General features: G+C 45.1%; 1 protein-coding gene across 2 annotated transcripts in view; it reads left to right on the top strand.

Annotated features, from left to right (window-relative positions):
* Positions 1-13174, top strand: part of LOC144699709 (ras-related protein Rab-37-like) — a 185205-nt gene that overhangs the window by 104172 nt on the left and 67859 nt on the right. For both annotated transcript variants that reach the window (XM_078570861.1, XM_078570860.1), the window contains one exon: positions 4544-4585. In XM_078570861.1, coding sequence (XP_078426987.1) covers positions 4544-4585 — 42 coding nt within the window. The remainder of the gene's footprint in view (positions 1-4543; positions 4586-13174) is intronic.

Raw genomic sequence — 13174 nt, 5'->3', positions numbered from 1 at the left:
AGTCTGCTCAGTCTCTCATAGGAAAGTCCTGCCATCCCAGAGAAAGCTGGCTAGAAATATAAAATCAGGTATTCAGTGTATGTACAAATATTTAAAAAGGAAAAGAGTATCTAAAGGAAGTGTTGACCCTCTAGAGAGTGAGCCTGGGGAATTAATAATGGGAAATAAGGAAATGGCAGAGGCATTGAAAAGATATTTTCTGGCTGACTTCACCATAGGAAATACAAATAACATCCCAGAAATATTTGTAAATCAAGAGTAGGAAGGGAGGGAGGAACTTAAAGCAATTACAATCACCAGGGAAAGAATACGGAGAAAACTATTCGAGCTAAAGGCTGAAAAGCTCCCACCACCCAATGTCCTGCATCCTAGAGTCTTAAAAGAAGTGGCTGCTGAGGGAGTAGATGCATTATTTGTAATTTTCCAAAATTCCCTAGATTCCGGAAAGATCCCATCAGATTGGAAAATAGCAAATGTAACACCTCTATTCAAGAAAGGAGGGAGACAGAAAGCAGGAAACTACAGGCCAGTTAGCTTAACATCTGTCATAGTGAAAATACTGAAAGCTTTTATTAAGCAGGTTGTAGCAGGGCACTTATAAAATCTTAATGCAAGCAGAGTCAACATGGTTTTGTGAAAGGGAAATCATGTTTGACCAATTTATTAGAGTTTATTAGAGTTCTTTGAGGAAGTAACAAGCAACATGGATAACAGGGAAACCTCTAGATGTGGTCTACTTGTATTTCCAAAAGGGATTTGATAAGGTGTCACATTTAAGGTTACTACACAAACTAAGAGCTCATGGTGTAAGGGGTGTGGAGTCCATGTGGAGCCAGAAGCGCTGGGTACAAGTCCCACTCTGGAACTTGATGGTCAAGGAAGGTGCATTCCTAATATGGCCAAACCGGTTAAGTATCAACTTGTAAGTCCTTCCAATACGCCTATGGCTGGCGGTAAGAATGAGAGAGACTGCTGGTCAGCCAGAACCTGCAGAAGGCAATGGCAAACCATTGCAGTACCTTGTCAAGCAAAACATGGATGTCCATGATCACCAATGCCAAGGGCATGGCACCTGAAGAGAGAGAGAAAGGGGTGTAGAGGGCAACATATTAATGTGGATGGAGGATTGGTTGGCTAACAGGAAGCAGAGAGTAAGGGTAAATGGCTCAGGTTGGCAAGCTGTAACTAGTGGAGTGCCACAGGGATTAGTGCTGGGTCCTCAACTATTTAGAATCTATATCAATGACTTTGATGAAGGGACCAAGTGCATGATTGCTAAATTTGCTGATGGTAAAAATAGCAGGACACAGTTTAAAAATAAAGGGTCTCCCGCTTCAGACGGAGATGAGGAGAGATTTCTTTTATCTGAGGGTCATTAGTCTGTGGAATTCTGAATGCAGATTCATTGCCTATTTTTAAGACTGAGTTAGGTAGATTATTGATTGACAAGGCTGTTAAGCGGTATAGGAGGTAGAAAGGAAAGTAATTTGAGGCCATAATCAGATCAACCATGATCTTATCAAATGGTGGAGCTGGCTCAAGGGGCTAAATGGCCTACTCCTGCTCCTAATTCTGAAAAGAGTCGAATAAACCACCAATGCTTTCTTTACCAAAATACTTTGTAATAGGATTGTGCAAATTTCTCTTGGCCATTGTAACTTTGTAGCAATTTTCTCAAATGAGACAAAATACACTTAACTCCTTCCTCACTGAATTTAGGGACTAGGTGAATATTCTTTACTAAATCAAAACCAGGAGTTAAACCTGATCCATCATCAAGCCTGCCTGCTACTCCCTGTTCACATAATCAAAGTCTTTCCATATCCAGTTCAAATGTCCTGGTTTCCCTTTCTCTTTGTAATTCAAGGCTTTCCTTTTCTCTTACTCTTTGAAATTTAAGTTCAAGTTTTTGCATTTCTCCTTTTTTCTCCTTATTTCTCTTTCAAGTTCAAGTTTTTGTTTTTCTCTGTCTCTTTGGATTTCAAGTTTTTTAATTTCTCTTTTTCTTTTTCCTCTCTTTCGAGTTCCAGTTGCTTCATTTGTAATTGAATCCTAGTCTGCTCAATCTGCGCTTTATCTGAATTATCTTTTTCTTCCTGAAGATTCAAATATTAATTCAATATCTCAACTATTTCCAACTTCTTAGCATATACTTTTTTCTAACTAGTTCTAACTTTCTTGCCACCACTCTTAAATTAACCTTTGTTAACTGTTGCAGGCCACTCAAAAACAAATCTTCCCTTTTGAGGAAAGCTTCAGCAATAGACATAAGTAATTTTGGCTTTTCAATTAATACAGCAAAAGTTACTGTGAAATCTTATTCATTTAAACTCTGGCTAAACCCAGTGTACTCATCACAGCCTGTGGATTTGAAGTTCTGCAAAGAGTCCCCAGTTCGTTATGGCCTCGTAGAGATCAAAGGAAATTCGAACTTCCAATTAATAGCTGGAAGGATAACACTACAAAATTTCATGTTTTAAGCTTTTTACTGTAACAATAGATAAGAGCACTATTAACTAAGCACTACTTTTGTAGGCAAACTACGCTTTAAACCATAGAACAGAATATTCCCCTTTTCTTTTAGCATGACTGAAAAAACACACTTCACAGGTATACGTTACACGGCCCTTTAAGTACACATTCAATTCCCTTGGGATGTTAGCTCCCAAGGGTTTACTTCTGATTGTTTCCTTTCGCAGCCCGTAAACGTTTCGCACCAGACTGTCTTTCGCAGTGAGAGTATGACTGGAGACTTTTCCCACTCTAGCTAAATCTCCCAGCCTCATTTTAACTCCCCACAAATTTGGTTTTTGCAATCTGAGCATGAGCTCTCACCTGTATTCCTGCATGGTGAACCATAGGGACCTTTGGCCTCTTACTGTTCTCTCTCTCCTGGATCCTGGCAGACTAACAGTGTCCCTGAGTTTTCAGGGATATGTTAGAAAGTCTTCCTCTCTGAAAGCCCACTTCCATAGCAAAGTGAATCACATGAGCCTTGTACCTAGGTAGAAATGCTGATTGGCTATCCTTGAGAGACCAACTTTCTTTCACCTTGGAACTAAATGCACAGTTTAAAGCACAACTGTTTACAACCCAACATTCTCAACACTTTTCTGGGACTTTGGACACTCTCAGTCTACTCACTGTTCACACACAGGTGGCTGCCATTCTCACCAAGCGTAAACACCTTGCACTTCTTCTGAATAAAACAACCTGAGCCCTCTTCAATCTCTAACAATGAAATCACCCATGCTTTCTGTCAGGCAGGCTTCAGAACAGGTCACTGACTCCCTACATTTTACTTTACATTACAGACACAGTCCCAAAACATAACAATCAAATAAACTCCATAATTTTAATACCTGCTATTCACACAATTCATTGCTGAGTGCGAGAAGAATAGACCCTGTCACCAGGTTACGGGCAGCCAATGAACTTGTAAAATTCAACAAGATCTTGGTCAAATAAAGAGCCAGCCTGAGACTGGAAGATGAATATTAATGTGATGAATATAAGGTCTGTGCAGCAGATTTTGAACAGGACCTGAGGAGAATTTGCAGAAAGAGTTCCAAACTTCTACAACACTAAACGTTTAGAAATGTTTCATTATTTTCACTCCTGCAAGGCCTGGCTTGGATAGATTGCCACCTTTAAATGGGATGACAGCACTGAAATTACAGGTTGAGATGGCAAGGTGCAAGCATTTACAGTTAGCTGCTGAACCAGTGTTGTTAAAAAACTTGCTCAAAAGGAATAAGAGGAATAAGAGCAAGTACATCCCCTTTAAGGGAGTGACATCATAGAAACTTTTAGAGGGGGTAATGATGGTGTCAGTGTGTTATTTTGAAGAGACTGATAGGTCTTATATCGAGTAGTTTGCAAATGATAGAACTGGAGCCAATCTTTACATACTTCTATAAGCATTTATTTAGCGAGTTATACATTACAAGCATATACCTCCTAACTCAACAACTGCAGTTTCAGTCTGTGTCTATTTATAGCTGTGCAAGTGGATCCCCAGTTAATGTCCACTATCCCCTCCAATTAAACATAATTAATATACAATTATCGCTGGTAGGACTTTTGGGGACAAGGGGATATAACCTTCCTAGAAAATAAAGAAGTGCGTCCACTTTAAAGAAACAGCACCAGTGAAAATTCTAGTGGGGAAAAGTGAAGAAGAACAGACATCTGTTAACAACAATGTTAACAACCAGTCATAGAATGCAGCCATGCAGCGACATTGCTGCTTTGTGACATTGGAAACATTTATTTGACAGTCAATCGTATGGGGTTTGTGAATCATTGATGATGTGTCAATTGGTTTGGGTGGTGAATCAAACAGGATGACCAATGGTACCGGGTGGCTGGATGTTCAGAGTAAGCAGTGGTTCAGGATCAGTGTTTGCAGGGGATCCCCAGTAGTGTTAATTTGTTTGATACTAGTCGTTAGCAGCATGCTGACAGAGACCTGCCCATTGTGATCACTATATGTGCCGCATGCATTTCCCACTGCTAACCAGTTTTTCTCCTTGTTTTACAGAATAAGGTGGTGGTTGTGGATGGGGTCAAAGTCAAGTTACAGGTCAGTGCTTTGTGACAACACCTGGAATGACACCAGCAGAAATCACTGGACACCAGCTTCAACTAGAAAAAACTCATTCCGCTCGATTTTCAGAGCTGTTCACTGTAGCATTTCTGAGCTAACCTGAGCCTAGTCAGTAAAATTAAAGTTGGAGAAAATTATAATGAACTAAAATTGCTCTCCCTCTCAGGAAAAACACAACTAATGGAACAATAAGAAAATCTCCCATAAGTGTTGATACGCTCTCGTAGATCCCTGTAAATACTGACACACTCCTGTGGATCCCTGTAAACACTGACACACTCCTGTGGATCCCTGTAAACACTGACATGCTCCTGTGGATCCCTGTAATCACTGACACACTCCTGTGGATCCATGTAATCACTGACACACTCCTGCCAACCCCAGTAAACACTGACACACTCCTGTGGATCCATGTAAACACTGACACACTCCTGTGGATCCCTGTAAACACTGACACACTCCTGTGGATCCCTGTAAACACTGACACACTCCTGTGGATCCCTGTAATCACTGACACACTCCTGTGGATCCCTGTAATCACTGACACACTCCTGTGGATCCCTGTAATCACTGACACACTCCTGTGGCTCCCTGTAAACACTGACACACTCCTGTGGATCCCTGTAATCACTGACACACTCCTGTGGATCCCTGTAATCACTGACACACTCCTGTGGCTCCCTGTAAACACTGACACACTCCTGTGGCTCCCTGTAATCACTGACACACTCCTGTGGATCCCTGTAATCACTGACACACTCCTGTGGCTCCCTGTAAACACTGACACACTCCTGTGGATCCCTGTAATCACTGACACACTCCTGAGGATCCCTGCAAATCACTGGCACGCTTCCGTGGATCCCTGTAATCACTGACACACTCCTGAGGATCCCTGCAAATCACTGGCACGCTTCCGTGGATCCCTGTAATCACTGACCCACTCCCGTGGATCCCTGTAATCACTTACACACTCCTGTGGCTCCCTGTAAACACTGACACACTCCTGAGGATCCCTGCAAATCACTGGCACGCTTCCGTGGATCCCTGTAATCACTGACACACTCCTGAGGATCCCTGCAAATCACTGGCACGCTTCCGTGGATCCCTGTAATCACTGACCCACTCCCGTGGATCCCTGTAATCACTTACACACTCCTGTGGCTCCCTGTAAACACTGACACACTCCTGTGGATCCATGTAAACACTGACACACTCCTGTGGATCCCTGTAAACACTGACACACTCCTGTGGATCCCTGTAAACACTGACACACTCCTGTGGATCCCTGTAATCACTGACACACTCCTGTGGCTCCCTGTAAACACTGACACACTCCTGTGGCTCCCTGTAATCACTGACACACTCCTGTGGATCCCTGTAATCACTGACACACTCCTGTGGCTCCCTGTAAACACTGACACACTCCTGTGGATCCCTGTAAACACTGACACACTCCTGTGGATCCTTGTAAACACTGACACACTCCTGTGGATCCCTGTAAACACTGACACACTCCTGTGGATCCCTGTAATCACTGACACACTCCTGTGGATCCCTGTAATCACTGACACACTCCTGTGGCTCCCTGTAAACACTGACACACTCCTGTGGCTCCCTGTAATCACTGACACACTCCTGTGGATCCCTGTAATCACTGACACACTCCTGTGGCTCCCTGTAAACACTGACACACTCCTGTGGATCCCTGTAATCACTGACACACTCCTGAGGATCCCTGCAAATCACTGGCACGCTTCCGTGGATCCCTGTAATCACTGACCCACTCCCGTGGATCCCTGTAATCACTGACACACTCCTGTGGCTCCCTGTAAACACTGACACACTCCTGTGGATCCCTGTAATCACTGACACACTCCTGAGGATCCCTGCAAATCACTGGCACGCTTCCGTGGATCCCTGTAATCACTGACCCACTCCCGTGGATCCCTGTAATCTTTGGCATACTTCTGTGGATCCCTGAAATCACTGATACACTGCTGCTGATCATTGTAATCACTGGCACAATCTTGTGGATCCCTGTAATCACTGGCACTCCCCTGTGGATACCTGTAATCACTGGCACACTCCTGTGGATCCCTGTAATCACTGACACACTCCCATGGATTCCTGTAATCACTGACACACTCCCATGGATTCCTGTAATCACTGACACACTCCCATGGATTCCTGTAATCACTGACACACTCCCGTGGATCTCTGTAATCACTGACACACTCCTGTGGCTCCCTGTAATCACTGACACACTCCCGTGGATCTCTGTAATCACTGACACACTCCCGTGGATCTCTGTAAACACTGACACACCCCTGTGGATTTCTGTAAACACTGACACACTCCCGTGGATCTCTGTAATCACTGACACATTCCCGTGGATCTCTGTAATCACTGACACACTCCTGTGGATCGCTGTAAACACTGACACACCCCTGTGGATCTCTGTAAACACTGACACACCCCTGTGGATTTCTGTAAACACTGACACACCCCTGTGGATTTCTGTAAACACTGACACACTCCCGTAGATTCCTGTAATCACTGACACACTCCCATGGTTCCCTATAAACACAGACATACTCCCGTGGATCCGTGTAAATCATATAGTTGCCATTCGCCAGAGCTGATGCTTCCAAGCAGCCCAGACCTGTTGCTAGGATGAAAGTCATGGGCTCTGGGATCTTATTGTGCATGTGGGTGGGCTCAACCACCGGGGTTTCACAAGCAGGGACCACCCTCTCCTCTATTCATTCATGGGATGTGAGCATCAATGACCAGCCCATTGTTTATTGTCCTTGTGAAGGTACTTGTGAGTAATCTTCTTGAATACTAACCGAGTACTTTACTAGGCCATTTATGAGGACAATTAACAGTCATCTATGTTGGTGTGGGTCTGGAGTCACATATAGGCCAGACCCAGTAAGGACAGTGGATTTACTTCTCTGGAGGTCATTAATGAACCAGATGGATTTGTTGCAACAATCTGGTAGTTCCATGCTCAGCATAACTGACACTAACAGGATTTATTTAATGAACTCAATTTAAATTCCCCAGCTGCTGTGGTGGGATTTGAACTCATGTCTCTGGGCAGGAAGGGATAGAGATTACAAACCTAAGGGTTTACTGGCAGATCAGGTCAGAGAGTGCAAAAATGGTTAAAAAAAAGACAGGGTTAAAGGCTATGTATGTCTATGCATTCATAACAGAAAGGATGTATCGTTAGCATGGATAGAAATAAATATGTATGACCTGATAGCCATCCCAGAGGTATGGCTGCAGGGAGACCAAGACTAGGACCTAAATATTGAAGGGCATTTGGCATTTTAAAAAGATAGGAAGCTAGGATATGGTGATGGCGTAGCTCTGTTAATTAAGGATCCATTTAGTACAGTAGAGCGAGCTGACCTCAGCTCAAACAACAAGATGTAGAATCAGTTCAGATAAGAAATAGGAAAAGGTCAATCATGGGAGTAGCTGATAGGACTCCTAATGTTACATGGTAGGACAGATTATACAGGAAGAAATAAATGGGGCATGTAAGAAAGGTACTATAATAATCATAAGTGACTTTAATTAAACGTAGATTAGGCAAATCAGGTTAGCAAAAGTAGACTGGAAAATGAGTTCATAGAGTATATTCAGGACAATTTCTTAGAGCAGTACTTTCTAGAGCCAACCAGGGTACAGGTTATTCTATACCTGGTAATGAACAATGAAACAGGATTAATCAATAACCACATAGTAAATGAGCTTCCAGGTGACAGTGATCATAACATGATCGAATTTCATGTTCCATTTGAAAGGGAGAAGTGTGAGTCTAAGACTAGTGTTTTAAACCTGGATAAGGGTAATTATAAGGATATGAAGGCAGAGTTGGCTAAAGTGAACTGGGAAACTAGGTTAAAAGTCAGGATAGTAGAGATAGAGTGGCAGGCTTTTAAGGAGATATTTAATAACTCTCAGCAAAAGATTTATCTCAGTGAGATAGAAAGACTCTTTGAGAAGGTGCATCATCCATGGCTGAATAAGGAAGTTAAGGATAATATCAAATTGAAAGAAACACTATACAAATTTGCAAAGGTCAGAAGATCGGTTAAATTTTAAGAACCAGCAAAGAATGACAAAAACAACAATGAAAAGAAAGAACATTGAGTATGAGAGAAAGCTAGCTAGTAAGAGTTTCTACAGGTATTTAAATAGGAAAAGAGTAAGAAAAGCTAGTGGAGGATTTTTCTCTCATTGGGCAGGCGTGGCAGGCTGGCCTGGGAGTGGCCACGCAACGGTCCACTGCCCGCGATCAGGCCCTGACCACGATTTCACACTGGCTGGCCAATTAACGGTGCGCTGAAACGCTCAGCACTGCCAAGGTTGGGGCAGGAGGAGCACGAGCGCTGAAGTGTACGCATGAGTGGGGGTGCGCTCAGGGAAAGCTCCCTTAAGCTACAGAGCTGCCTCACGGAACCGGAGATTTTTAACATCAAAAATAAAGATTTTAAAAATAAGGAAAACATGTCCCCTCTTGTGACTCTGTCACATAATCATGGACGTGTGAAAAATGAGTTTTAAAAACTTTTATTGGTTTTTAAATCACTGTTTGAAACCTCAGCCCACCCATGGATGAGGTTTCGCAAAAAATGCAAAGGCCGCTTGGCCTATTCACCCACCCGCCAACCATAAGGTTGGATGGACGAGCAGAGAAAAATTCACTTCAATTACTTGCTTAAGGGTCTTAATAGGCCTCTTATTTGTCGGTGGGTGCGCTGCCAACTCTCGCACATGCCCGCTGACCGAAATATCATGCAAGTGCGCAATGTCGTCGGGACGCTCGCCCGACATCATTGCGCATTATTTTACACTCATACATGTCAGGCGCAGACCTGCACGCCAAGCTGAAAATCATGACCCTAGTGTAGAGAGTGAGTCTGGGGAATTAAAAAGGGAAAACAAGGAAATAGCAGAGGCGTTGAACAGGTATTTTGTGTCTGTCTTTACTGTAGAAGACTAAGAAAACTTCCCAAAGATAGTTGAAAACCAAGAGGTGAATGGGAGGGAAGAACTTAAAACAATTACCATCACCAGGGAAAAGATGCTGGGAAAACTATTGGGCCTAAAGGCTGACAAGTCCCCAGACCAGATGGCCTGCATCCTAGGGTGTTAAAGGAAGTGGCTGCAGAGATAGTAGATGCATTGGTTATAATCTTCGAAAATTCCTCAGGGCGAAATCGTTGGGTCCCATTGGCATTGAGCACCATATCGGACGTGACCGGACAATATGGCGAGAAAGCCAAAAATTGGTTTAAGCCGTTGTGAAACCAGTTTGCGCTTGTCCACTCCATCCCTTAATGGCGGGCTGCGTTTCCTGCTGTCAGACGTCAGGTACCTAATTTCAATACTTTAGCATCTTCTTATAAGCCCTGCTCACCAAAATCATCCCCCCACATCAGATTTACAGCCCATGTCGGCGTGACTTCAGAACAGCATGCTTCACGACTGCCTTTCAAAGCGTGCACCTGGTGACCTGAACTTTGAGGAGAACTGGGAGGTGAGTGCACACAACCTAGCGCAGTGCTCACAAGTATTGCCCATAGGCCATCAAGGAAGGGGTGTGCACATTTGATGGGGGGCACAGGCAAGTCGCTTTTTCCCAGCTTGCTCCAGTGCACATGCGGTGGGGGTTGGGGGGGGGGGGTACAGGGGGATGGGTGGTGATGGAAGTGGCCACACACTTGGAAAAGCTTGTCAAAGGTGAGCATTCTTCCGTAGCTGAGACCGTTCAGCAGCAACTCCATTGACAGGCTTGGAGTCAGAGCCTCTGAAGCTTTTCCGGCGACTCAAGCAACACAAAAGCATGAAAGTGCCACCAAATGCTCCAGAACTTCTCACCCCTTGGGCATAGACGAAAAATTAATGTGCATTTTAGGGGGCAGCAGAACAATTAGTCAACTGGGCAAGTTGTAGAATCCCCTTACGAAAGGTGGCCATGGTGCAGTCACTGGTGGAGGCTGTTATGTCTTTATTAAGGTTTGGACTGGTATCCCTCATGGTTCAAGCCTCGCAGTGTGGGTTAGGAGAATGGCTGAGCCTGAGCTGAGAGGACAGCTGCTGCCAATCAGTCAAGCGGAGTGGGGCAGAGGCGGGTGGGGTTTTGGACAGCCATGAAGCACAATACACACTGGCCACCCAAGTGGTAGCCTGCACTCTCCTGCTTGCATTAAGGGGCTTTCAGACATAATCGGGAGAGGTTCTTAGGACACATATGCTAACCCACGCATCTCTCATTTTGACCCTGCTGGTGTGGAACATTAGGATCACGGAGCTTGGTGATTTAGCAGTGTGCCTCATGGCTTACAGGGAGCAGAGAAGAAGAGAGCGGCAGAGGCGTGTGGATTGGCAAAGGAAGGGGCATCCACACAGGGCCTGCTGCACACACAGCTGAAGATCCACAGCTAGCTGCCACTCATAGGTGCCTCGCTAGACCCAGGGTCAATAGACATTCCTGCAGATGACTGAGAACCAGTGTCGCCGAAGACTGCGCATGCCGAGAGAACTGGTTGGTCACACCTGCCACTTGCTGCAGGACTTGGTGCCATGGAGACATGGAGGGCATCCACTGCCAGTGGCCATGAAAGTGACTGCGGCGCTCAATTTTTACCCCAGTGGCTCCTTCCAAGGCTCCACAGGTGAAATGTACGAGGTCTCACAAGCTTCTATGCACAAGCGTATCTAGGAGGTCACGGACGCCATCTTCATGAAGGCATAGAACTTTGTGCATTTCACCTGGGATCAAGAAGGCCAGGAAGCAAGAGCGCTGGGATTTGCCCAGATCTCAGGTTTTCCACAGGTGCAGGGTGCCATCGACGTGGCGCTCAGATCTCTGTGGCAACAAGCAGTCAATTACATCAACTGCAAGGGCTTCCACTCGCTAAATGTTCAGCTGGTGTGCAACCACCACAAATGCATCATACAGGTCTGCACATGATTCCCAGGGACCATCCGCAACTCCTACTTCCTTTGCAGGTCTCAGATCCCTGACATCTTCCAGGGTCCAGAGAGGCTGCAGGGTTGGCTCCTTGGGGATAAGGGCTACCCAGAGAGGATACCTGTGCGGCAGCCTCAGACTGCAGCAGAGCAAGGGTATAACGTGACTCATGCCGTGACCCGGAATTGGTGGAACAAATGATAGGCATTTTGAAAATGAGGTTCCGGTGCCTAGACAAGTCCGGTGGAGCACTGTAATACAGTCCACCAAGAGTGTTGCTCATCATCATAGATTGCTGCGCGCTACACAACCTGGTGCTGCAAAGGGGGAGGATCTGGCTGAGGAGGAGATGGAGGAACTGCATGTATCCTCCAATGAGGAGAACGTCGAAGATGATGGCAGTGATGAGGTCCTCAAAGGCAAGGATGCCAGAGATGAGGCCATCACAATGGCCAGTCGAGGCAGGCGCACTCAGGAGGCCCTCATAACTACACGATTCGTAGAGGATGCTGACAAGATGCAGTGAGGACAGTCCTGACTTCCTCATCTTGCATCCCATAGAGTCACAGAGTTATACAGCACGGAAACAGGCTCTTCGGCCTATCCTGTCTGTGTCGGCCATCAAGCACCGATCTATTCTAATCCCATTTTCCAGCACTTGGCCCATAGCCCTGTATACTATGGCATTTCAAGTGCTCATCTAAATACTTCTTAAATGTTGTGAGTATTCCTGCCTCTACCACCCCCTCAGGCAGTGTGTTCCAGATTCTAACCACCCCTTGGGTGAAAAACTTTTTCCTCAAATCCCCCCTAAGCCACCTGCCCCTTACATTAAATCTATGCCCTCTGGTTAATGACACCTCCACTAAGGGGAAAACTTTCTTCCTATCTACCCTATCCATGCCCCTCATAATTTTGTGTCCCTCTATCAGGTCCCCCCTCAGCCTTCTCTGCTCTAAGGAAAACAACTATCCAGTCTCTCTTCATAGCTGAAACGCTCCAGCCCAGGCAACATCCTGTTGAATCTCCTCTAGTCATCTCCTCGAAAAATTCAATCAAATTTGTTAGACATGTTCTCCCCCTGACAAAGCCATGCTGACTATCCCTGATTCACCTCTGTCTCTCCAAGTGGATATTAATCCTGCCCCTCAGAGGTTTTTGCAATAGTTTCCCTACCATTGATGTTGGACTCACTGGCCTGTAATTACCTAGTTTATCCCTGCTACCTTTCTTGAATAATGGTACCACATTCGCTGTCCTCCAGACCTCTGGCACCTCTCCTGTGGCCAGAGAGGATTTGAAAATTAGTGTCAGAGCCCCTGCAATCTCCTCCCTTGTCTCCCACAGCAGCCTGGGATACATCTCATTTGAGCCTGGGGATTTATCCACTTTTAAGCCCTCTAAAACCACTAATACCTCCTCCCTTTCAATGTTAATTTGTTCAAGTATATCACAGTCCCCTTCCCTGATTTCTACACCCACATCGTCTTTCTCCATGGTGAACACAGATGAAAAATAATCATTTAAAACCTCACCTGCATCCTCCGGCTCCACGCACAGACTGCCATTTT

Source organism: Cetorhinus maximus, chromosome 24, assembly GCF_964194155.1.
Source record: "Cetorhinus maximus chromosome 24, sCetMax3.hap1.1, whole genome shotgun sequence".
NCBI classification, from domain to species: Eukaryota; Metazoa; Chordata; class Chondrichthyes; order Lamniformes; family Cetorhinidae; genus Cetorhinus; species Cetorhinus maximus.
The sequence above is the reverse complement of the archived record's forward strand: the minus strand, read 5'-3'. Positions and strand labels throughout refer to the sequence as shown.